At 40.7% G+C, this 26,324-nt stretch overlaps 1 protein-coding gene across 1 annotated transcript in view; it reads right to left on the bottom strand.

Annotated features, from left to right (window-relative positions):
• The window catches only part of LOC130273602 (collagen alpha-6(VI) chain-like), a 160,814-nt gene that overhangs the window by 102,801 nt on the left and 31,689 nt on the right, over positions 1-26,324 (bottom strand). Inside the window, exons 11-22 of the mRNA XM_056520681.1 lie at positions 16,682-16,827; positions 16,501-16,593; positions 13,870-13,923; positions 11,663-11,734; positions 11,337-11,363; positions 10,704-10,748; positions 10,005-10,058; positions 9,055-9,117; positions 6,791-6,856; positions 4,614-4,667; positions 3,212-3,247; positions 369-431 (exon numbers count right to left, since the gene is read on the bottom strand). Of these exons, the coding sequence (XP_056376656.1) occupies positions 369-431; positions 3,212-3,247; positions 4,614-4,667; positions 6,791-6,856; positions 9,055-9,117; positions 10,005-10,058; positions 10,704-10,748; positions 11,337-11,363; positions 11,663-11,734; positions 13,870-13,923; positions 16,501-16,593; positions 16,682-16,827 (773 nt within the window). The remainder of the gene's footprint in view (positions 1-368; positions 432-3,211; positions 3,248-4,613; positions 4,668-6,790; positions 6,857-9,054; positions 9,118-10,004; positions 10,059-10,703; positions 10,749-11,336; positions 11,364-11,662; positions 11,735-13,869; positions 13,924-16,500; positions 16,594-16,681; positions 16,828-26,324) is intronic.

Raw genomic sequence — 26,324 nt, forward strand, 5'->3', positions numbered from 1 at the left:
CTATTTACTTATTATGATACTTGTAAATGTGACTTCTAAAGAAAATTGGTAAAATTGTTGGGGGTTTGTTGTTGGGGGTTTCACAGTAAAGCAGATGAGTACATAAATACAAGAATTTTGAAGTCCATGTTTTATTATCATCCACTTCCAAATTATAAACTATTTTGTGTTGGTCCATTACATAAATTAAAAAAATCCTAATAATCCTAATAAATAAATTTGAATCTGTGGTTGTACCATAACAAAATATAGAAAGGAACAAGGGGATAAATACTTATTTAAGGCACTGTACGTTGTCAACTGTATAACAATAACTTTAGACATGTCTTCAGTGAAGTAACAAATAAATATATAAATAAATAAATAACCTGTATGCCCTGGATGCCACCTTCCCCTGGATAGCCTGGTTCACCAGGAACTCCTCGTTCACCCTTCAAGTAGAAAAAAAAAAAGACTATTGTTACCAGTACACAAACCAGTATGTTAATAACTTTTAGCCCTATGTAACAAGCAAGCAAACATGTTTAGTCTACAGTATTCACAGATATATGAAAATGCCACTCAACCTGGCTAAAAAATCCATTCAATGGTATCTATCTAAAACATGAATGAAGAAGAGCATTGCATAGATTCAGCTTTACCATTACCATAATTAATAGCAAGGTAAATGCATTTCACAGGTTGTTAATACCAAATATGTATTGTACCTATTTGCTCTCAAGGAACATATATTTAATAAACCTATGTTTCTAAAGACACAAATGCAATAGAATTGAATGCTTAGCCCAGCTCTGTGTCACATGATCGAGATGCCTTCTTAATATAAGTCTACAGACCCTGTCTCGATCACGTGGCACAGAGCAGAAAAGAAGCATGCGACAATGCGGTGTTCTCCCAGATCATTTTAGCGAACAACTGCGGTCTGAAAACTCAAATCTACACCAATAAAAACTGCTTTAATTAAATAATACACTTTTACATTTTGTGAATTCTCTTAGGCTAAATTTACACCAAGTTTGTGGTGCACTGTTACTGACCTGAAAATCTCTTGACCTTTAGAGCAATGTGCCCTTTAATTCTAATGTCATAGTAGGAGCTGACTGTATAATCATCAGCATCATTTGATATTCTGTAACACCCAGAGTAAGGATGAGTACAGACTAGTGCTCATCCCAACTACTGACCCTACCTACTTGGACGCTGTGCCCTAAATGGCAGCCCCCAACTGGACGATGGTCCTTATGCGGGGCTAAGTGCACGGGGAGTCAGGGAAGTCAGCCATGCCTGGTCAGCAACGCGCAGGCAGATAAGGTACAAAACCAGTATACAACAGGTTAATGAGGGACAAGCCAGAAGTCAGAAACCAAGAGGGCAGTATAGTACAAAATCACCAACCAGAGGCAGAGTCAGTACAACCAAGGGTCAGACCTAAAGAGCAATGTCATGTCCGAAGCAGAAAGCAAGGTAAGGTCCCAAGCCCCGGAACCAAGGGAAGAATCCCAACATAGGCTGGAGCAATGATACCATAGTCACTGAAAAAGCACGGGAGAAAAGGGTCTTTTTTAAATGCCAGCAGCTTGGGCATATTTAAAAAAAAATGCTTTTGGTCAAGGTACCCCTTTAATTTTAAAGTTAAGTTCACGCCCATCTGAGGATTCCCTGAATTGTCAGAAAATATAAACCCACATATTTCTGGAATGCGGGGAAATATCAATAAACTGCAAAAAAGGCTTATAATCAGGGCAAAGCAATTAAAAATCAAATTTTTAGATGGCCATTAGGTTTGCTTTAAATGCACTCGTTCATTACAAAACCCTATGTACACCACTAATCGAAAGGGTGTCCTTAAAGGAAAACTGTCAGCTTGCTGCCCCCCACACTAACCAGCGGTACAGGCTCCAGGGGACGCTGATAAGTTTGATGATTACTGTGCCCGGATGTGCCCGGATCTGCCCGGCCGTTCGGCCGATATGTTCATTTTTCCCTATGTGCTAATGAAGTGCTCACTGGCACAGGCGGGGTAACTGGCACTCTGAGGTCCCCGCCGCCAGCCACAGCACCGCCCAACTCATCAATATTCCTCTCCTCCCTCCGCCTCTCCCTCTTCTCCCCGCTCTGAAATGAAGAGGGAGAGGCAGATTGAGGGGAGGAATACTGATGAGCTGGGCAGCACTGCAGCAGGCGGCGGTGACTTCAGAGTGCCAGTTAACGCTGCCTGTGCCAGTTAGCACTTCATTAGCATATAGGGAAAAACGAAGATATCGGGAGAACGGCCACGCGGATCTGGGCACAGTAAGCATCAAACTGAACAGCGTCCTCAGCACTATTAGACAGTACTGCTGATTAGTGCAGGGGGGGGGGTGCAAGCTGATAGTTTTCCTTTTTCTTTGGCAATTTCTGACAATTAATAGATTAATAGCAGATATACTGTAAGTGATTTTACAGACATACATTTGGCAGGCTTATTTCAAGCAGTTCCACTGAGTGTAATCCCTGAATGAGGTGTGATTTCAGCCTAAGACATACTTCTTTTTCTCAACATTTTGTGACATTAGATGTAGAAATCAAATATATGGAAAATGTATATGAAATTTGGCACTGACTAATGTATATTTCAAGGCGAAATTTTTCAGCAGAACATCTGTGTATTTTGTCTAGTAAATTGCTCCCCCCCCAAACACACACACACACATTTATACATGTACACAGTTTATATTCAGGCTACAACAAATGATTAAGTATGAATTTTAACTTTATCTAAATAGTTGCAAACCTAGAGTACAAAGATTGTAATACTTCCTTCACATGCCATCTCGCATCTGTTAGAAAAGCCTTAAACTCTCCTTTCCTTTCCAGCATCTTGTATTTACAGCTCCAGTGGGACATATGTGTGCCAGTCGGCATTACTCTACTTGGCTGTAAATTATGAGAATACCGAGTGGCTTTGAACCTACTTACTGTATGTGATGAAATAGCGCAAATCCTCAAACATGAGTTAAATTAAGCCAAACAAAGCAAAAAGATAAAATAAATAAACACAGTATATACCGTAGTTTATAAAAACACTAAAAATGAAATCAAATGTAAATGCCAGAGTAATGATAACATTACTGGTATTCCCTAATGGTAGGCACATAAAAATAAATCATTCTGTCATCTCATTAGGACTTATTAGGTCATTGTCAATGTTGCACATACTATAACCACTCACCTTTAAGCCAGGAGGTCCTCTACGGCCTTGCGGACCCTTTGTAGAAAATCATGGAAAGTTAATGTCATGAACCATTTATAATCATAAAACTTTAGAGATTAAGTGGCTTAATACATTTTCTGTTTTTCCAAGGCTTGAAACACATAACCATGCTACTTTGTTGTACGGTTTTCCCAAGCACAAACACTTGTTAATACATTACACTTTCCAATGGTATTTTGCCTTATTTGGATAATGCAATGAAATATAAATACAAGTACGACTTCAACATGTTGGAACTCACTGCCAGCGTATGGCAGCTTTCTATTAAAAAAATGTTCTGCATGGAATATAGAAAAGTCTTTGGTCTGTTTGGTCACTATTTGACGATTTACAGTATTGTGTGGCACTGATACTTCAGCACTTTACAACATTTCGTTTTTTTTCCAATGCAAAGTGGTGGCATTTTGTATAGCATTTTCTTAAGATAACTGTATCAAAGTTTTATTTAGGCTAGAAGCTCAGGAGACCTGATGTATTGATAGTATAGTGAACGGAGGTTTTAAAGGGGTACTCTGCCCCTAGACATCTTATCCCCTATCCAAAGGATAGGGGATAAGATGTCAGATCGCCGGGGTCCCGCTGCTGGGGACCCCGGGGATCGCCGCTGCAGCACCCCGCTATCATTACTGTCAGAGCAAGATCGCTCTGCACGTAATGACGGGCAATACAGGGGCCGGAGCATCGTTACGTCACGGCTCCGCCCCCTCATGACGTCACGGCCCGCCCCCGTCAATATAAGTCTATGGGAGGGGGCGTGGCGGTCGTCACACCCCTTGCCATAGACTTGCATTAAGGGGACGGGCCGTAATGTCATGAGGGGCGGAGCGATGATGTCACGCTGCTCCGGCCGCTGTATCGCCCGTCATTACGTACAGAGCAAACTCGCTCTGTGCAGTAATGATAGCGTGATGCCGCAGCGGCGATCCCCGGGGTCCCCAGCAGCGGACCGCGGTGATCTAACATCTTATCCCCTATCCTTTGGATAGGGGATAAGATGCCAGGGGCGGAGTACCCCTTTAAGTAGGTTGGTACCCTATATAAAAATTGCCTATATAAAATGATACATACAATAAAGGAAATGTATATTTTTGAACACTAGTGACTTAATATCTAAACATTATAGAGCTATTCAACACGCAACGCTCAGTCCAAACCACTAGTCCATTATTATTACTAAAAACAAGTCTCTACTAGTGTGCCTCCAGCTGTTGCAAAAATACAACTCACAGCATGCCCGGACAGCCTTTGGCTGTCCGGGCATGTTGAGAGTTGTAGTTTTGCAACAATTGGAGACACACTGGTTGGAAAACACTGACCTAGAGAATAATATAGCACATAAATAACAGAATAAGAATTTTACTTCTAGGCCATCATCACCACGTTCCCCTCCAATGCCATCATTTCCTGGTTCACCCTGTTAAAAAAAAAAATAGGGAACTTTTTACAAATACACATATACTTAAGTAACATTTATAAATCAATGCACATCATACAAATATTGCAAGTTACCACATATTGTAGCAGGATTCTTATACACATAACATTGGATTAGAATAGTTCATAGACTTTGTCAGTATGTGGTGAGTGCGGTGTGGATGATGTAATGCACAGTTCGTGATGCCAGGGTAATGTCAACCACCACATTCCAAGGTTTAGACAGTTCTCATGGGCCAAGCACTGGGGACAATGATGAGCACAATGCAGGGTTACAAACAATACAGGAACAGTTCAAATAGTAGTGCAAAGTCACAGGAGTTTTCTGCAGGGATCACAGTTGCTTCAGGGCACTATGTGACATGTATTCCTTACTGATGAACTAGATTCTGGTTTGCTTAAACCTGGTTTGCTTAGCTTTTTTCTTTTAAATCAACTGGTGGCAGAAAGTTAAACATGTAAATTACGTCTATTAAAAAATCTTAATCCTTTCAGTACTTATTAGCTGCTGAATGCTACAGAGGAAATTCCTTTCTTTTTGGAACACTGATGACATCACGAGCACAGTGCTCTCTGCTGACATCTCTGTCAATTTTAGCAACCATGCATAGCAGATGCATAGCAGATGTATCCTGAGGGCAGCATGGTGGCTCAGTGGTTAGCACTGCTGCCTTGCAGTGCTGGGGACTTGGGTTCAAATCCCACTAAGGACAACAATAAATAAAGTGTTGTTATTATTATTATAATAACGTCAGGAAAGAGCACTGTGCTCGTGATGTCATCAGAGAGCATTCCAAAAAGAAAAGAATTTCCTCTGTAGTATTCAGTAGCTAATAAGTACAGGAAGGATTAAGATTTTTTAATAGAAGTAATTTACAAATATGTTTAACTTTCTGCCACCAGTTGATTTAAAAGAAAAAAGGTTTTCACCGGAGTACCCCTTTAATATTTTTTAGACTGTACTGGCTTGGATTATGTCACTTCTAGGAGACTTGGGAGTTGACAGAAACTAACTCTCCCCTCCACACAGGTATCTGGGAATAGGGCGTACTGCCAGGTGGAAACTGTAGATTTTTAAGACCAGAGCTGTCCGAGGCTTCCTTCCTCCTGTAATCCTTTTCTTTGGCTAATGGTGTCCGAGGGCTCTCTTGGCTTCTCCCCACTGCAGACTTGCTTTACTCTCGGATACATGTGTTGGTCAGCGAGATCCTGTGGAGGGTGCTATAGCCCTGGAATATTTTAGCGCAGCAACAGGAATTTTCTTCGGCCTGACCTCATGTGGTGAGGTACAGGTCCACAGCAGAGGTCTAGAGGTGACCTCCACTCTTCTCACAACTCTCTTCCTGAATGAACTAACTCCACCCTGTCTAGCAGACTTGGAGGAGGCAGGGCAGCAGCCCTGGATGGCTAGTAGCAAACATGTGACCCCCGTAGCATACTCCTGCACAACAGGTTAACCCCTTAGGATACAGCAGGCATGGAAGCTCATAGAGAGTTTAATACATTACATTAAAGGGTTATCCAGGAATAAAAAAAAACAGAGCTGCCTTCTTTCAAAAATCACCTCCCGCCTGTCTCCAGGTTTGGTGTGGTTCTGCAGCTCAGTTCCATTGAAGTGAATGGAGCCAAATTGTAAAACCGCACCCAACTTGGAGGCAGACGTAGAGCTGTTTTAGCTGTGTTTTTCTATTCCTAGATAACCCCTTTAAATAACACATTTCCATTTTCCTCCCATAGACTTGCATTGAGGGGGCACGGTGTGACATCACAAGGGGAGTAGGCATAATGTCACAACCCCCTCAGCCCACACCCAGCATTCAGAACACAATGTTCTGAACACTGGGGCAGTGGAGTACCCCTATAAATCAACATCCTGTGTAAACCGAGGATGTAATTTTGAAGATGAGAAAATTAAAGAGCCGCACACATGATCCAGTGATTGTTCGGCCAGGCCTTCAATTGAGGCCATGTGAAGGCTCAATAAATGAGGGACGATCAACAATATCCCAGCATTTTAGGGACCTGCTTGGCCTGCGTAAAATGACACTAAGGCATAAACACTGTGTCACTGGGGAAAAAAATGTATACTTTATATTACAGTACCTGTCTTCCTGCATTTCCTTTCTGTCCTTTTGGACCTTGAATATTATTATTAATTCCAGGTTCCCCCTAAAAAGAAAAAAATTTGTATTTCATGAAGCACAATGTTAGAACTATATTAATTTCTATTTATTGTATACTAGAAAGCTGTATATTTTTATCAACAATATAAATAGATTTTATAGTAATTCAGTACCTCTGCAATCGTTATTGGCACATGAAAAACATGATAGAGGTCTATCTTAGGCTGGGTTCACACCACGTTTTGTTAAATACGGTTCCCGAATACGGCTGGGAGGAGGGGGGCGGGGCTTAATCGCGGTGCCCGCACTCAGCCGTATTCGGGAACCGTATTTAATGTATGTCTATGAGCGGACCGGAGTGAACCGCAGCCTCCGGTCGGCTTCGTTTTCGGCCGTATGCGGTTTCCCGACCACAGGCAAAAACGTGGTCGACCGCGTTTTTGCCTACGGTCGGGAAACCGCATACGGACGAAAACGAAGCCGACTGGAGGCTGCGGCTCACTCCGGTCCGCTCATAGACATACATTAAATACGGTTCCCGAATACGGCTGAGTGCGGGCGCCGCGATTAATCCCCGCCCCCCTCCTCTCAGCCGTATACGGGAACTGTATTTAACAAAACGTGGTGTGAACCCAGCCTAACAGCCACTAGACTTTCTCTGTTTTGAAGGAAAAAAAATGCATTCTAGCTGGTATAACAGTCAACCCCAAAAAACTAACGTATTATTTGTGTCATTTCAACAGACTTGACCAAGCAAGGAGGGACATCATTTGTTTGTGGAGGAAAGACTATTTGTACATCAACACAGTTTTGAGTCAAACTTTTGAATATCCAACCACAAGAGGTAGAACTGACGCTTATTGACACTTATCTAAGCACAGAGTCAGCTAGGACATCTCTGAAGGAATTCACAGACCTGCATTATTAGTGCAATCGAAAAAAGGAATATCCAGCATCCAGGTGAAGTCCAAACAGGTATATCTTTATTCGGAGACTTGCAAATACACGTTTAAAACACTCTGACGCGTTTCACGCTTTCGCGCTTAGTCATGGAGTGCATTATTAGTGAGTTCCCCATTTTCTCTTTCTCTGTTTATATGTGTGTATAATATAAGATATCTAGCTGTATTTTTTTTTCATGCGATATGTGTCTATCTATTCATGTCTATTCATGTCATAAGTACTATCTCAGCCAGTGATATTTTAGCCAGTTTTTTTCAGTGATAGTATTTGGATCTGGCTAATGAATTTTTTTAGTCGTTTTTTTCAGTGATTTTTTTTTTTTAAAGTAACAAATAAGCATTTTTACTTAACAGCATCTATCGATTATCATGTAGGCCAGTTGTTCTCAACCTTTTTCGTGATTGTACCCCCAAAGGGTGAAAGTATGTCCGTGGGTAAATTCCTGTGGAACTCACGCGCGAGGGGTAACCGCTGACAAAATAAGTCATAAAAGTACTTAATTTCATAATGGCGTGTGCTTACCTTTCTAATGCGATACTAAAGCGATGCTTAATCCCCTTATGCCATTATTCCCACCTCCATCTTAATCTCCTTGTGCCAATATTTCCCCCTCCATTCCACCTGGGCCAATATATGAGATACAAACAATAACATCCTCTCATATTGTTACACTTAGTTTAACATGCTTATCAGGCCTCTGTCTATACCGTTTGGTGGGAGTCGGAGGGCCGCACTGACTGGTGATGTTCTTCTGCTCTGTGCCAACAGGGATGTCACACGTGAGGCCCGGCAGCCACTGCAGGTCACGTAAAGTGGCCATGGCCACAGCTCCGACCGTGGTGCAGTATAGTGAGCTGCGATTGCGGCGTCCCATCCGCGCTCTGCACTGACAAATACTGTCCATTGCACGGCCAGTATTTGTCAGCGAATTGCCGAACCCCCACATAAACCTTGGCGTACCCCTAGGGGTACCCATACCCCTGGTTGAGAACCCCTGATGTGGGCATATGTAGTTGTTTATGCATAGATACTTTATAACTTTATAAAATTATATTTTGGACCCCACGGACATACACCATTGACTGCAGTTCACATCTGGGTAGAATATGTTAATACTTTCAGAGGATTCTGAAATTCAAAAACCGTGCACGGTGCAGCAGAATTCCATTGAAGATAATGGGAAGTTACGACATCGGAATTTCCAAGCTGAATATCTCCGCTCAGAAATTCCATAGTATGAATGCGTCCTAAATATTAAACATTCAGCTTTGCATTACTTACAGGGTCACCTCTCAGACCAGGCTCACCGCGTTCACCTGGCTCTCCACGAGGACCTCTTCTGCCCTAGTATTTAAAGACAAAAACAAATAATACATACATAATAATTACATACACAATTACAAGTGGATATAATAGATTTTCAACATTCTTGGCAATTATTGTTTAAAAAATTGTTAGGACTGGGAGATATAGTTTATAGCAAAGATTAACTATCCCTAACTATCCCCCTTTAGCACCACAATACCAATCCTGAGATATAGGACCATGGTAGTAGGCCTTCCTGCATTGCTTTACATGGAGTATGTTCAATAATGAAGTATGTGTGTACAATAGAATGTATACAGCTAACGTCCAAAAAAGAGACTCTTTGAAACCAAACAAAAGATATTGCAGTGCTACAGTCAGGGACATGCACAGGATGGTTTAAAGGAGGGAATTTACAGCCACGAACATGGACATACTTGCATAGTAAACTCATATTTACCATAAAGAGAAACGTATTTATTGTGACACACAATACTACAATACATAATGTGCATCTTCACCCCTTGCTAATTATTATTTAAAGATACTTGCCCATTGGTATCTATCATTTATTTATTACCTAAATAAATAACTAGCCACTAACTCACGTTCGAAAAAGACCTTTTTATGAGGCTTTTTATTAGCATACGTCTATTAGTACATTCGGTCCAAAGGGTTTAAAGGGATTTTCTGGATTATAAAACACATTTTCAAATGCCCCTGATATTCTCTGCTAAAAGGGGAGGGGGTCCCGCATTCAACACACTGAATCATTAGAAGGAGTTAATAGTGAACCCAAAGAACAGACAGCACATTGCATTTGATGATAACTGAATATGGCTTCATTTCCCCCTTTGTAATGCCACAATACAATGAAACAAACAATTCCTGCCTAGTTCCTCCCTAGATTACAACTGTCTACATACCCTTGGTCCTTCACTCCCAGTTTCCCCTGGCAAACCAGGCTCTCCACGATTACCCTAAATAAGGAAAAAAAGTTCTGCTAAGTAAAACAAACATTATAATATACAGAAAATAAATGCATTTCCCTTTGCTAAATTCTATAATGGCACTCAATAGAAATTTCCCCTTTTGCTGCCAGTACAGTTTTCACACATTTAACACACAAACCTTAAAATTATGAATTTAAAAAATACAATTACCATGCATAATAATGGATACCTGGCACATTGTGAAAATACCGCTGCATCAAAGTGTAACATTTTGTAAAAATAAATAAATTCATGTTTATGCCTAAAGGTCTGACACACATCCCCATCAAAAAATCTCAAGTGGTACGTTACTCATGCCTATGTCTGCATATACATATTCATGATAAATAAAGAGACTATATAGTGTCTTCACAATCTAGATGGCAGTAAGCATCCAACTCATGAAGAGAGATTAGGTGAAGTTAGATAAGGAACAGCTCATCTTTACATTAATTTACTAAAAGGGAAAAAAAAAATCTCCTTCTTCATTGGTACAGAGAGTGACAACATGAAGAAAGTTTCTTGTATCGCAGCCCTGGGGTCACAAAAAGGCGGTAGAGGAAATGTCGCCTACATAGAGAGGTGTAGCGTCACTGCTTGTAGCTCTGTAGTTTATGAAAAGCTTTCATTTACCTGCTCACCCGACACACCATCAATACCATTATCACCATCATCTCCCTACAAAAAATAAATCAGCATTAAGTAAAACAGAACATTGATTTTACAAATGAAAATAATTATTTACATATTGTTTGTGGGTAAAATTTTGTAAGGGTTAACTCAAACTAAACTCATTTGCTGGGGAAAAATCGGCAGCTAATACGCTTGAGAATACTTGCAGATTTTCTTTTAGCAAATTTGCTGTTGGTTTGGTGTGGATTTTACCTTTCCTAATGATTTCAATGAGAAAATCTGTAACAAAACTGCAACATAAATTCACATGCTGCAGGTCAATTTCTGTCTTAAAGGGGTACTCCACTGCCCCAGTGGATAGACTTGCATTGAGGGGCGTGACGTCACGAGGGAGCGTGACCATGACGTTACGACCCCCGCAGCCCTCACCCAGCATTCGGAACAAAATGTTCCAAACGTTGGGGTAGGTGAGTACCCCATTAAAAATTTCCACTGTGTGTAGATGTCATTTCAAAAATCATATCTTCTGTACATCAAATCTGCAGCAAATAAGTCTTGTGTGTGTTTATCCTATTCAAGTAATATATAATATTCAGGTTGTGCTCTTAATTTCTAAATCTAGGTAGAACGTACTCGTTCGCCTCGAAAGCCTCTTCCACCCTGAAAAGAAAAAAAAAGAGGATTATTTATTTATTTATGAAACTACGCATCATTTTGGATTATATTTACAAGTTATGGCATTATATACTCAAATAATTTCTCATACAATTTATTATGTAGTTTCTTAATGCTTTTACAAAATAATCAGATTCTACACTGCATATGCAACAATTAGAACTATGTTTGGAAAATGAATAAGCTATTTTTAACCCCAATTGACAAACTATTGCCTGTATTTGTTTTGTATCATTATAAATATTAGCCTTCCATGGGTCTAGAATTTATCAATGTAGACTTGCCTTGAGTCCTCTAGGCCCTTGACAGCCACTTTCTCCACGAGTTCCATTCAATCCCCGTTGACCTCTCTCACCCTAAAAAAAATACTAAATTAGAAATTGCATGTTTCCCTAGTATATTCTAAGTATAATGCCACTGTTGTAAAATGATGCTTATATACTCAGCATGCTGCAGTTTATGTGAGTTTTACTAAATTTCAGGGTCCGACATCCAAGGGTGTCCCTCTCCAGATAGAGATAAATGATAATGATGGCTATGAATGATGGAATGGAAGAGTGTTGTAAATTGAATGGGACACCATTACAAACTTTGCTATGGTTACTTGTTGTGTTCTGTTGCTCTTCATTATTTTTTGCATTATTTTTTACTCTGTGATATTATTCTGTGCATTATACCTTATAAAGTCATCATTATTTGCTTCTTTTTCCATGTGCTTTGAGGTCAGTGTGTTGATGGTGACATTTTATGTGCATTATTCTTGTTTTAAAATATCATGTTGAGTATTATCCCTGTACATTTATATACCCATGTTCATCAAAAATGCGCTGTGGCATCATTGCATGCATTATTATTGCCCTCAGACATGCAACTGTGTATTGTCTGTTTACTGTACCATCTGTGTGTGTATTATTCCTATGCTATTATGTCATTGAGTGCATTATCATAGAACTATTAGACATCACTTCGGGAATTGTCTCTATGTTATGACCATCCATTTACACCTTATCTCACTAGTGTAACACAATGGGGGGCATTTATCATTGTCTTTAGAGCTGTTTTTGTGTGTAGATGTGTCTCTATTTTGGTAACTCAGGCTATTTTTTGTGACTTTTTGGTTTACACCTTTTTTTTTAGAAAGACTGTACAGACCAGCTGTTAAGGTTAGTCTTGTGCAGTGGTTATGAATTTATGAACTGCAACTTTTTAAAAGTCGCAAAAACCACCAAAAAGTCGCAAAACGACACCAGCCCAAACTTAGCTTAGCTTTTTGGTGTATGTGAAGAATAACATTTCAGAAAATGTGTACCTCCACAAAATGTATCAAATGCCTTGCGACCATTTAATAAATTTGGCGGAGTCACGCAAAAAAAAAAAAAAAGAACTAAAAATGAACTACATCACACCTAATTGAGTCAATGCCCCCCCCCCCTCCAATATTCATGTTCCTTCACAAAGTTTCTCATCCCACAACATCCAGTATTAACTCAATGCCGTAACATTAGTCTGTGCATTATCTCTGTGTTATTTTTAGGAAAGACACATTGCACGGTCTGAAAACCAAAATGCACCTAAGCTTATCAGATTCACAACTGACTTTATGGTAAGGTATTATGCTGCTGCAGAAGGGGGTCTTGTATCATGTGATTATGTTATTTCCTGTCATCATTGGAATTGGTAAAATGGGGCTCGGTATAAATGTCTTATTTATAAAGATCCACCATCATTTTTACTAGATATGAATATAGAACAGTTGCTCTCCAAGAATTTTCTTGCTAGACAGATAAATATTGTTCAATAGTGAGGGCTATATTTCCCAATATGTGTATCCTGCTTCGTAACAATCAACGGGTGCATCAGACTTTATGAATAAGTGTAAATATTTCGGAGAATAAAGCCTGTCCTTCTCATTTGATAAACCGCCACTGCAGCTTTGAGCCAAAGTCAAAATTGGATCCAGTAGAAAGGAGAAGGACATTCCTTCTATTATATTTTCCTTTCCTATACTCCTTGTTTTGGCTCAAAAATTGCAGTGGCAGTTTTCAAAAAATTCCAGAAAAAAAGACCTGTATGGGAACCTAACCTAATAATGTTCAGACTCAGGTGTGTGTTCTAAACAGGTAGTGTATAGGCTTATACAGGATCACACATACAACTTTTTCTTTTTATTGCTGTTTGTTTTAGCACCAAAAGATGAAGATAAAGGAGCAGAGAATAATTTGGTTGTTTTCATACTTTTTAGATGACTTCTTAACTTGTGCTGTGTTAGGAACTTATCCCAGTGTATGTGATTTCACATTTCCTAAACTAACGTCAAACTTCATTAAGCTGCTGTGTTTTCCTAAAGCTTAAAACATGTTCCTAAAATGTGGTGAAGAAGCCTGAAGACGAATATTACGGGTTTTTATAGCACAGTGCTCAAATCTTCACTAAGATCTTTTCTTATAACAATACTTTTATATGAGACAAAAAGTGTTCAAGTCCTACTTACCATCCCGCCTTCTTCACCAGGATGTCCTTGAGGGCCATTAGTACCAGGACTTCCCTAGTAACAGAAAAATACAAGTTTTAGCTACTTACAGGACTTTAAGCCATGTTCCCACAGGCAAAATTTCCGTGCAGACATTGCCTTGACGGCAAAGCACTGGCAAAACGTTCTGGTGCTAGGAATGCTTGGAAATGCACCATCTTATAGACGGCAATGCATTTCCATGTGGACACCGCAGAAAGAATAGACATGTCTATTCTTTCCACAGACTCCGAAATCAGGATCTTCGTAGCGGAAACATCTGATGAGGAAATTCCGCAATATGGACAGTGCAGCAGAATCCTATTGCTGCAGAATATCCATGCTGAACTCAACAAGGAAATTCCATTGTTAGAACATAGCCTTATAACTGAGCAGCATCTACTATTTTATAAGGAATTGCTTGTAAACAGGCTCTTTACTACAGGGGCAAAACCTGTTAAAAATCTAATATTTATGCAGGCAGCCTGGGCATCTTTTATAGAAAAAACGTTTTGTTGTAGTACGCCTTTAATATCTTCAAATATTGTATACAATAGCTCAAATCAAGGAGAAATCTTATTTCTTTACGATTCCTGCTTCTCACATCTTGCTTGTCTCCTCTTAGCAAAATGTAGTGTCCTCTCAGGAAGGCCATTGCTGGCTGAGACAGGTCCTTGATGGCCTAGGAGGGTCCCTGCTGTACTTCCTTGTGTCAGGAAGAAACAAGGTAATGTTTAGCATTGGGGACAAGACACTTTCAGGACAACAGAAGTAGTGGTTTGTCAGGAATGTTTTTGGCTCAGCCTAGATACTTTTGAAAATAAAAAGAAATCGCTGGACAACCCTTAAAAAACTTCACTGTATACTCAGCTATTCTCCCCCACGTCCTGTATTGTGCTACACATGAGAACATTCTCCCTCCTAGTACTCTTTCCTGCCGCCCAAAAATGATAATTGTCATGGTTATTTTGTCTAAGAACTGGCCACTACTGGCTGCTGTTTTAATGTGAAGAATTTTGAAGAATCTGTGAGCAGTTCCCCATATTAGACATTTATGACATATCCACAAGATATGCTATAAATGTCTCATATATCCATTGTCTGATATATATATATATATATATATATATATATATATATATATATGTATATATATATTGTTTTTGATTTTTTTGACAACTTTTTTATTTTTCATGTTACCACTTATACTGTTAGATATATCACATTCAGTAACACACACACTATATTTATATATTTATTTCACATAGTTAGTACGGTCGAAAAAAGACATATGTCCATCAAGTTCAACCAGGGAATTAAGGGGTAGGGGTGTGGCGCGATATTGGGGAAGGGATGAGATTTTATATTTCTTCATAAGCATTAATCTTATTTTGTTCCAATTTTGCTCTGGACAGTTCCTGGCATGGACAGAGGTGTCAGCAGAGAGCACTGTGGTCAGACAGAAAAGAAATTCAATAAGAAATGAACTTCCTCTGTAGTATACAGCAGCTGATAAGTACTGGAAGGATTAAGATTATATATGTCTGTGTCTATGGATGTCTATGGATGTCTGACATAGTATATGGGGGAACTGATTCAGTTCCTTCCATTCACGGCGGCTGCATCTTCATCATCGGTGGGCTGGACCCTATGTGCTGTGCATCCATTTGGGGAGTGGTCCCGACGGGCGGTCTCCATGGAGGCGGCTGTGTTGTAAGCGCCGCCGTTGCCATGGAGGCTGTCAGCTGGTGATCACGTGTTAGCGCTCCACGTGACTGACCAGGCGTTATATATATATATATATATATATATTCACATCTGATATTTCCACCTATCTCCAGAACAAGGCTCTCAAACCCCTGTCTAAAGTTAATCAGATTTGTAAATTACATATATTTAAAAATCTTAATCCTTCCAGTACTTATCAGCTGCTGTATACTACAGAGGAAGTTCATTTCTTATTGAATTTCTTTTCTGTCTGACCACAGTGCTCTCTGCTGACACCTCTGTCCATGCCAGGAACTGTCCAGAGCAGGATATGTTTGCTATGGGGATTTGCTCCTGCTCTGGACAGTTCCTGACATGGACAGAGGCATCAGCAGAGAGCACTGTGGTCAGACAGAAAAGAAATTCAATAAGAAAAGAACTTCCTAAATGTCATGGCTGGAATCGGGACTCATCAAAACAGGCAACGTTCTTCCAGTCTTCCAATGTTCAATGAGCCTGTCTGAATTGTGCCTGTTTTCTTTTAATAGCTGACAGGAGTGGTGCCCGGTGTGGTCTTCTGCTGTTGTAGCCTATCTGCTTTAAAGGGGTACTTCGCTGCTCAGCGTTTGGAACAAACTGTTCCGAACACTGGAGCCGGTGCCAAGAGCTGGTGTCGTCATGAGGAGGCGGGGCTATGACGTCATGAGTTCCCGGGGCTCCAGCGTTCGGAACAGTTTATTCCATAGATTTATTCCCATAGATTTATGACTTCCAAGGTATTATACACAACATGGAGGCACACATAGTACATACAGGTATGTCATATCAACCCTGAGGTACTCTAGCCTATAGGGGTTATTTCTGCAACTTTTTCACGATTCCTTGGTATGGTTGAACCCATCGTACCTTAATTCCAGGAGGACCTGGAGCACCACGAAGACCATCTTGTCCGAGACATTTGCAAATCACATTACAGCATTTTCTTTCAGCAACTGTGTCCTAATGAAACACATAAAGTAAATCTTAATAGCAAAAAAGATAAGTAAGTTTCTTACATAGCAAATGTTAGTTATACTGCACAGCTTACAATTTCTTTCAGCATTACACTTGGTAAGTCATAGATTCCAATGCTGAGTGGTTGGTGGTAAGAGAATCCTCTGCCAAATTCTATTTCTTGCAATTCATTTAAATTCTGGTTCCCTTCCAGTCCAATCAATAATAAACCATCCAGGCCTGGAAAACAAAACGCATATTTCCTTTTTTTCTATGTGTACAGTACTCTGAAGTTCAATGTCATAGTAAATTAAGAACCACTTGGAAAGAACATATTCTCAGATGGCCTGCAAATAATTTGTTGGTTAACCATGATTAAAAAGGAACCTTCATGTACATAAGTGAAAGAATTTATAAAAAAATATATATACTTTTAATACTTGGTGTTTGTGTTGCTTTCCCCAGTTACTCTGGTATCCATTACTCCCACACATCAAAAACATACTCAGAGGTCGACTGTTTTCCTAGGAAATTGGTTTGTGGTTTAGATATAAATGATGTCAATAATAACAATGTCTACGCAAACGAATCACAGTGTAGTTAACGCAGAACTTTACTTCTGTCAATCATTAAGGGGAGATGTGTGGCTGCCAATATCAGCCGGTTCAGCCAATATTTACCCCATATAAGAGGGGCCTTCCTGTATATGCTGTTTGGTCTATGTGTTAACTACGGGGTTATGTAAACAGGGCTTTTTGAGTGTTCCAATAAACTACCTAGCAACCACAGGCATTTTAATGAGAGTACTGCCTAGCAACTAGACATTTTAATAGAAGTACTACCTACCAACCACAGATATTTTTATGAGAGTACTTCCTAGTAACCACAGACATTTTAATGAGAGTATTATCTAGCAACTTCAGACATTTTAATAAGTACTACCTAGCAACCAAAAAAAAACATATCTAGTAGAGACCAATATATGGAGGGTGGAATTTGACCACTAACTCATAGACTACCAAACAGGGTAGCCCAAAGAAAACCCTTTATTTCCCATATATCAAGAAAATGTGAATTTAAAAGTGCAATCTTTATTGAAATCGGGTCGCACTTAATGGTGTTTTAAAAATATAGAGCACCATATCGTCCTACTTGTTAGATTCTATATGCATATAAATTGGACCAACTGGTCTATGGATTGAATGAACACTGGAGCGGAGAAGAGGTGCCTGCAGATCACCTGCATTCAGCGCTATTGTAGGACAATGGAGCTCAAAGTTAAAAACTTAACATGGCCCCCCTCGACATGTTTCACTGCCTCAGCAGCGTTATCAAGAGGTAGATAGGCACTGAGTTAAAAAACGCCGTGCAGGGGGTTATAATACCTCCCTTAATGATGTCACAGGATGTCGGGATTCACACATAATAAATTCTCCACCAATGCCTCTCATGTATTAAGAAGTGACACTTAAATCGACCAATCCACATCTCTGTATCGGATCAGCCAATCTCTGTTTGTGTTTCTTGTGCCCAATCGCAATTCCGGAGCCTTGACTGGCACGTACATCGGCGAATCCCCGTAGGGTAAATCGCCAATGACGTGCTGCGCCAGAATCTCGTGCGCGAGGTGATAGAATGAAGGAGCCGGATTCGACTCATCTGCGCATGCTCCGTTCTCCGACGGCTAACAGTAAACTTCCGGTTGCGCGTCTCGATCTGCGCGAGAACTTAGAAATCCTTCATATGCGCGGAAAAGATGCGCGAGAACATAGAGAATTTAGTGAAAACTCATGTCTATTGATTGGTATAGACTTCCAATTCAACAGACTTAATGGACTGAATTGTATATATTGTTATACATATTATGGATTTATTCGACAAAGGAATAAAGTGGAAAGGTTTATTCTGATCTCATCTATGTGAATAGATATGATGAGATTCTGGTAAATCAAGCTAAATGAGTCAGTAGACTGATAAAAAGGAGAGGAGAATTCGATAATGAAAATTTGCATCCCAGAGGAAGTGTGATAGCTGTGACACCAATAAAAGGCTTAAATGCGACACTCACGTAATGGGTATATGAAATACCATAGTTATAGGTTGTTATAAATAGTGTTATATTTTATTTAAGGCAGGTAAACTTAATTAGATAAATGGGCTGAAGGTGAACCCTTCATTCAGGCCCAAAGGAGACATAGATTTCAGTCGGTAAATCCACTTAGCTTCTTCTTGTAGAAGCTTTTTATCCAGATTGCCACGTCTTGGTCCTAAGCGTGGTCTGGCCAAGCCAAAAAATCTCAAACAGGACCAATTCCCCCCATGGTGGGACCAAAAATGTCTTGCTAGGGGTGTATCTGCTCTAGTTCGTATCGTGCTTATATGCTGAGAGATCCTTCTTCTGAACTGTTGAGTGGTTTTTCCTACATAAATCATAGGGCATCCACATTGAGCTATATAGACAATACCGGAGGTTTGACAATTGATAAATTCCCTGATCACATATCTTCGTCCATCAATGGGATTTGTAAAGTCCTTTGTTTTGGGGACTCTCTGACAAAAAGAGCAACTTCCACATGGATAGGAACCAATAATGGTGGACCTCAACCACGTTTCTTCCACATGGTCAGAGTAGTGGCTCTTTACTAGGTGCTCTCTAATGTTTCTCCCTCGTCTGAATGTGACAGACGGATAGTCGGTAAGTACTTCTCTCAGATCGCAATCTGCCATCAAAATGGGCCAATATTTCCGCAAAACGTCCATTACTCGGCGATTGTTTTGATCAAAGGTACCTATACATCTCACAATCTTCTGCCCCGGTACTGTCATAGATCTTTTGTTAGTGGTGAGTAATTCATTTCTCGGAGTGTCCCTAGCACGGGCAAAAGCCCTATGTAGAACTTTCTTTGGATATCCTCGAGATATAAATCTCTGATATAGCAATTTACTCTCTGCCAGAAAGGCTTCATTAGATGAGCAATTGCGTCTCGCTCGCAAGTATTGCCCAACTGGGATGCCTCTCTTTAGGGCTACCGGATGATGACTTCTCCATTGTAGGAAACTATTGGTGGAAGTCGGTTTCCTAAATATCTTTGTATGAATACTGCCACTCGGGTCCAGAGTGATTTTTAGATCCAAGAAGTTAAGAGTGTTTTCATGTATTTCGTGTGTAAAGTGCATACCTATATTATTTTGATTGAGTGCCGTGACAAACTCATTGAATAAGGTGATAGTGCCATCCCAAAATAATAAAATATCATCAATAAATCTACCCCAAAATAAAACGTGACTAGTGTACTTGTGTAAGGTGTCAGAAAAAACTATAGTGTCCTCCCACCACCCTAGAAAGAGATTAGCGAAATTAGGTGCACAAGTAGTGCCCATAGCGGTGCCTTTACATTGTAAATAAAAGTGGCCATCAAATAAAAAGTAATTGTGAGTGAGAAGGAAATGAAGTAAACATAAGACAAATTCATTGTGACTGGTGTATTGTGTGCCTCTTGTGGATAGAAAGTGTCGAACTGCCTCCAAGCCCAGATCATGCTTTATATTGGTGTATAGCGCCTCAACATCGAGGCTTGCTATAAGGGTTTGGGGCGGAAAAGAAATTTCCTGGAGTCGAGTGACAGCATCTCCTGTGTCTTTGATGTACGAAGGGAGGGCCACCACAAAGGGGGCCAGAATCTGGTCCACATACACACTTATCCCCTCTGTCAAATTTTCATTCCCTGAAACGATAGGTCGTCCAGGGATAGGGGTTTTCTGTTTATGTACCTTCGGTAGTGCATATAGAGTAGCTATGGTTGGTTTAGGGTTAAACATAACCCGGAATTCATCCTCTGTTATCAAACAGTTTGTCTTAGCATCTGTCAAGATGGTTTTAAGCTCCGTCACATACACCTCAGTGGGATTGTTGTCTAATTTCTTATAGGTGGAAGGGTCCTTTATTAGTCTCAATACCATATTCTTGTAATCAATCTTATCCATAATTACGACATTTCCTCCTTTGTCAGAGGGTTTTATAATAACCTAGCAACCACGGACATTTTAATGAGAGTTTTACCTAGCAACCACGGACATTTTAATGAGAGTTTTACCTAGCAACCACAGACATTTTAATAAGAGTTTTACCTAGCAACCACAGACATTTTAATGAGAGTTTTACCTAGCAACCACGGACATTTTAATGAGAGTTTTACCTAGCAACCACGGACATTTTAATGAAAGTATTATCTAGCAACTTCAGACATTTTAATAAGTACTACCTAGCAACCACGGACATTTTAATGAGAGTTTTACCTAGCAACCACGGACATTTTAATGAGAGTTTTACCTAGCAACCACGGACATTTTAATGAAAGTATTATCTAGCAACTTCAGACATTTTAATAAGTACTACCTAGCAACCACGGACATTTTAATGAGTACTACCTAGCAACCACGGACATTTTAATGAGAGTTCTACCTAGCAACCACAGCACATCCATAGAGTCCCCAGCTTGTCCAGGGTCACTGTTATTTTTAATGCAGAATTACCATTGAACTGTGTGCAGGGAGTACACATCTGTTAATGGGGGTTTTATCTTCTCATAAGTACAGTATATTATTATTATTATTATTATTATAAATACTTTATTTATAAAGTGTCCTTGCTTCCAGGGCACTTTACATATGATAAAGGTAATAGTATATAACACTAACACAGGAACATTGAGCATTACACAGATGTGGTCGCCGAGTACAGGACTTGCACCCCTGTACCTTAGATGCCCTGTAAGGCAGACTCCATTTGGTGACCCCATGGCCCCCCCTGCACTTGTGGCTTGTAAATAAATCCTAAGTGCCTATGTTACCCAGTGTATTGCATATAAAATGTGTTATACCTTTAAGAATGTTGTCATGTGATTGTAACTAAGGAAGGTAGCAGTGACCATGTGTCCTACAGGGTGACCTATGGGACCCCTCGGAGTTTCCCCCCTATAAACCTTGGGTGGAGCTAGCTCACTCTATTTTCTTGCTTAGCTGAGTGCAGCAAGGTCAAGTCCTAGCTGTGTGTCTGGAGTCCAGAGGAGGCTAAGGTCTACCACACAGCCATGGATCCATAAGTCCACTACCCCCCAGGTCCAAGTTAAAGCCTGGTAAGCTACAAAAAGGGGTAAAGTCTGTCATAGTCAGTCCAAGTTAAGTCTGTCTCCAGTCAGCATGGCCGTGCATCAAATTGTCCAAGTCCACTATAAGTCCCAGCAAGCCCTGTGGTCTCTGCAGTCACTGGCAACCTCCTTGGGCCCAGCCAAGCTGTATAGACATACTGTATGACGAAGCTAACTAGGCAAAAATGTCAGTTTGGGGCTGAGGTGAGAGATCTCTTTACAGGGTACACAATCTGACCATTTGGTAATTCTTTGATATGCTTTTTATTGAGTTTAACTGTGCTTACATACATACTGTACTTGCTTTATGCAGTTCTCCTGTATTATATGCACTGCTCCCCTATTTATATTGTGTCCTCCCTATACCACATGGTGGTTTACTCTTTGAGTATACCTCTCACCTTTTCTGTGTCTGATAACTGTAATGGTATATTAACCCCTTCATGACCCAGCCCATTTTCACCTTCATGAACTGGGCATTTTTTGAAAATCTGACCACTGTCACTTTAAACATTAATAACTTTGGAATGCTTTTACTTATCATTCTGATTCCGAGATTGTTTTTTCGTGACATATTCTACTTTATGTTATTGGTAAAAATTCACTGATATTTGTATCCTTTCTTGGTAAAAAATCTAAAAATTTCATGAAAATTTTGAAACTTTGAAAGTCTCTGCTTTAAAGGAAAATGGATATTCCAAATAAATGACATATTGATTCACATATACAATATGTCTACTTTGTGTTTGCATAAAAAAATTGACAAGTTTTTACTTTTGGAGGGCACCAGAGGGCTTCAAAGTTCCGCAGCAATTTTCCAATTTTTCTCAAGATTTTCAAAATCGTAATTTTTCAGTGCCCAGTTCAGGTTGGAGGTGGATTTTAAGGGTCTTCATATTAGAAATACCCCATAAATGACCCAATTATAAAAACTGCACCCCCCAAAGTATTCAAAATGACATTCAGTAAGTATTTTAACCCTTTAGGTGTTTCACAGGAATAGCAGCAAAGTGAAGGAGAAAATTCTAAATCTTCATTTTTTACACTCGCATTTTCTTGTAGACCCAATTTTTGAATTTTTACAAGGGGTAAAAGGAGAGAAATCACCCTAAAATTTGTAACCCAATTTCTCTCGAGTAAGGAAATACCTCATATGCGTATGTAAAGTGTTCGGCGGGCGCAGTAGAGGGCTCAGAAGGGAAGGAGCGACAATGGGATTTTGGAGAGTGAGTTTTTCTGAAAGGGTTTTTGGGGAGCATGTCCCATTTAGGAAGCCCCTATAGTGCCAGAACAGTGGACCCCCCCACATGTGACCCCATTTTGGAAACTATACCCCTCATGGAATTTAATAAGGGGTGCAGTGAGCATTTACACCCCACTGGCGTTTGACAGATATTTGAAACAGTGGACTGTGCAAATCAAAAATTTTATTTTTCATTTTCACAGACCACTGTTCCAAAAATCTGTCATACACCAGTGGGGTGTAAATGCTCACTGCACCCCTTATTAAATTCTGTGAGGGGTGTAGTTTCCAAAATGGGGTCACATATGGATATTTATTGTTTTGCGTTTGTCAGAACTGCTGTAACAATCAGCCACCCCTGTGCAAATCGCCTCAAATGTACATGGCGCACTCTCCCTTCTGGGCCTTGTTGTGCGCCCCCAGAGCACTTTGCGCCCACATATGGGGTATCTCCGTACTCGGGAGTAATTGCGTTACAAATTTTGGGGGTCTTTTTTCCCTTTTACCCCTTGTGAAAATGAAAATATAGGCCAACACCAGCATGTCAGTGTAAAAAATTTATTTTTTTACACTAACATGCTGGTGTAGACCCCAACTTCACCTTTTCATAAGGGGTTAAAGAAGAAAAAGCCCCCCAAAATTTGTAAGGCAATTTCTCCCGAGTAGGGTGATACCCCATATGTGTCCCAAAACTGTTGCCCTGAAATACGACAGGGCTCCAAAGTGAGATCGCCATGCGCATTTGAGGCCTGAATTAGGGATTTGCATAGGGGTGGACATAGGGGAATTCTATGCCAATGATTCCCAAACAGGGTGCCACCAGCTGTTGCAAAACTCCCAGCATGCCTGGACAGTCAATGGCTGTCCGGCAATACTGGGAGTTATTATTTTGCAACAGCTGGAAGCTCCGTTTTGGAAACAGTAGCGTACCAGACGTTTTTAATTTTTTGGGGAGGGGGGGCTGTGTAGGGGTATGTGTATATGTAGTGTTTTTTACTTTTTATTTTAGGTTAGTGTTAGTGTAGTGTAGTGTTTTTAGGGTACAGCCAGATGGGCAGAGGTTCACAGCAAGTTTGCCGCTAGAAGTTTGAGCTGCAGCGCAAAATTTGCGCCATCTCAAACTTGCAGCACTCACTGTAAACCTCCGCCCATGTGAGTGTACCCTGTACATTCACATTGGGGGGAGGGGGCAAACATCCAGCTGTTGCAAACTCCGAGCATGCCCTTTGGCTGTCCGTGCATGCTGGGAGTTGTAGTTTTGCAACAGCTGGAGGAACACTGGTTTGGAAACACTAAGTTAAGTAATAAACTTTCAAGTGTTTTGCAACCAAACTTAGTGTTTCCAAACCAGTGTGCCTCCAGCTGTTGCAAAACTACAACTCCCAGCATGCATGATCTGTCAGTGCATGCTGGGAGTTATAGTTTTGCAACAATTGCAACAGCTGGAGGCACTGAGGTAGGAAACGGACAATGTTTCCCAACTAGTTTGCCTCCAGTTGTTGCAAAACTACAACTCCCAGCATGCCCAGACTGCCCAGGCATGCTGGAAGTTGTAGTTCGGCAATATCTGAAGGATCAGATGTTGCCGAACTACAACTTCCAGCATGCTTGGGCAGTCTGGGCATGCTGGGAGTTGTAGTTTTGCAACATCTGGAGGTCCACAGTTTGGAGACCACTGTATAATGGTCTCCAATCTGTGCTCTTCCAGATGTTAGAGAACTACAACTCCCAGCATGCCTGGACAGACTGAGCATGCTGAGATTTGTAGTTTTGCAACATCTGGAAGAGCACAGATTGGAGACCATTATACAGTGGTCTCCAAACTGTGGGCCTCCAGATGTTGCAAAACTACAACTCCCAGCATGCCCAGAAAGCCAAAGGCTGTCTGGGCATGCTGGGAGTTGCAGTTTTGAAACTCTCAGAGGCAGCAGTGAGATCGCTTTACGGCGATCTCACTGCTGCCAATGAAGATGCCGCACTGCTGCTGCAAACTCACCTCCGGGACGCAGCGCAGCCGGGACCGCATGGAGGACGCCGGGACCGCTCGGGACACCGCTCGGACGGGTAAGTGACACCAGGGGACGGGTCAGGGATACTTGCAGAGCGGTGTGTGTCCCGATCCCCGTGATAGGAACTCACACACCGCGCTGCTAAGTATTCTGATAGCGAAACGCTGCTATCAGCTAGTCAGATTTGACTGGCTGATAGCAGCGAGCGCTGGGGGGGGGGGGGGGGGGGATGAAACCCCCCGTGGTCGCACGGTAAGATGGCTGGTTATCAGTGATAGCCACCATCTTTCCAGGCGCTTCGGGATGCCGCGAGTAGCGGCAGTAATGTTCATGACGTACCTGTATGTCGTGGGTCGGGAACACCTTGCCACCCATTACGTACAGGTATGTCATAGGTCGGGAAGGGGTTAATAAAGATAATATTTGTTTTGCATCTATGGTTACTATGTGGCCTTTTTTCTTTGGTGGTGATCTATGAGGTGACCACTGGTTACACTCAATATAAGCCTTCTTTGTTTGGTGACTATTACTTGAATAGATGCGTCTTCAGGTTGCTTTTAAAGATCTTAAAGAGCCAGATCTGCCGAGGTCGTGAGTTCCAGTGTATGGAGGAAGCTCGGGAGAAGTCTTGGAGATGGTCATGTGGAGTGTTGACCAGGGGGGGGCATAGACAAAGGTCTTCAGATGATTGGAGATTATGTGTGAGGCGGTATATTCCATTAGGCTATTCCATTAGTTCACTGTGAACCCCACCAATCTCGAGAATAAAATTACTGGTATAGATTTGCATCCCCTTCTTTCTGCAGCTGGCCTTATTCACAGAGCATTGCTCACTTGTGCCCCAACCACTGTAATGACTGCATCTCCCATTGTATTTCTGCATTGACTACACCTACCACGAATGTGGCCATGACTAACCATTTGCTGACCACGTCTACTTGTGTTTATTCTCTGTTGCCAGTTTGGACCCCCCTTTGGGCCACTTTTAGATTTTATACAGGTACCATTTTATGCTCATATCTACCCTGAGTATATATTTGGAATCAATTAAATTATTGTATGTCTAAGAATTGATTTTTGATGTGTATTCTTAAAACCTAGATTTTGTTTGTTTTTTGTTATCAAAACAGAGAGTTATCAGAGTGAAATAGAAAATGATAACAGAGTTGCCTGGATAACACAGTCATTTACTGTATGTAAAATGTTTTACTTATTTTATACATGCTTGCTTGCATTATGTAATTGCATTATTATTATACATATTATATAATGATTGGGTAATCCATTATGTGTAAAAGATAATACAGACCATATGGTGCTTTTTTGGTTGTCTGAAAA

Source organism: Hyla sarda, chromosome 5 (genome assembly GCF_029499605.1).
Source record: "Hyla sarda isolate aHylSar1 chromosome 5, aHylSar1.hap1, whole genome shotgun sequence".
Taxonomy (NCBI): Eukaryota; Metazoa; Chordata; class Amphibia; order Anura; family Hylidae; genus Hyla; species Hyla sarda.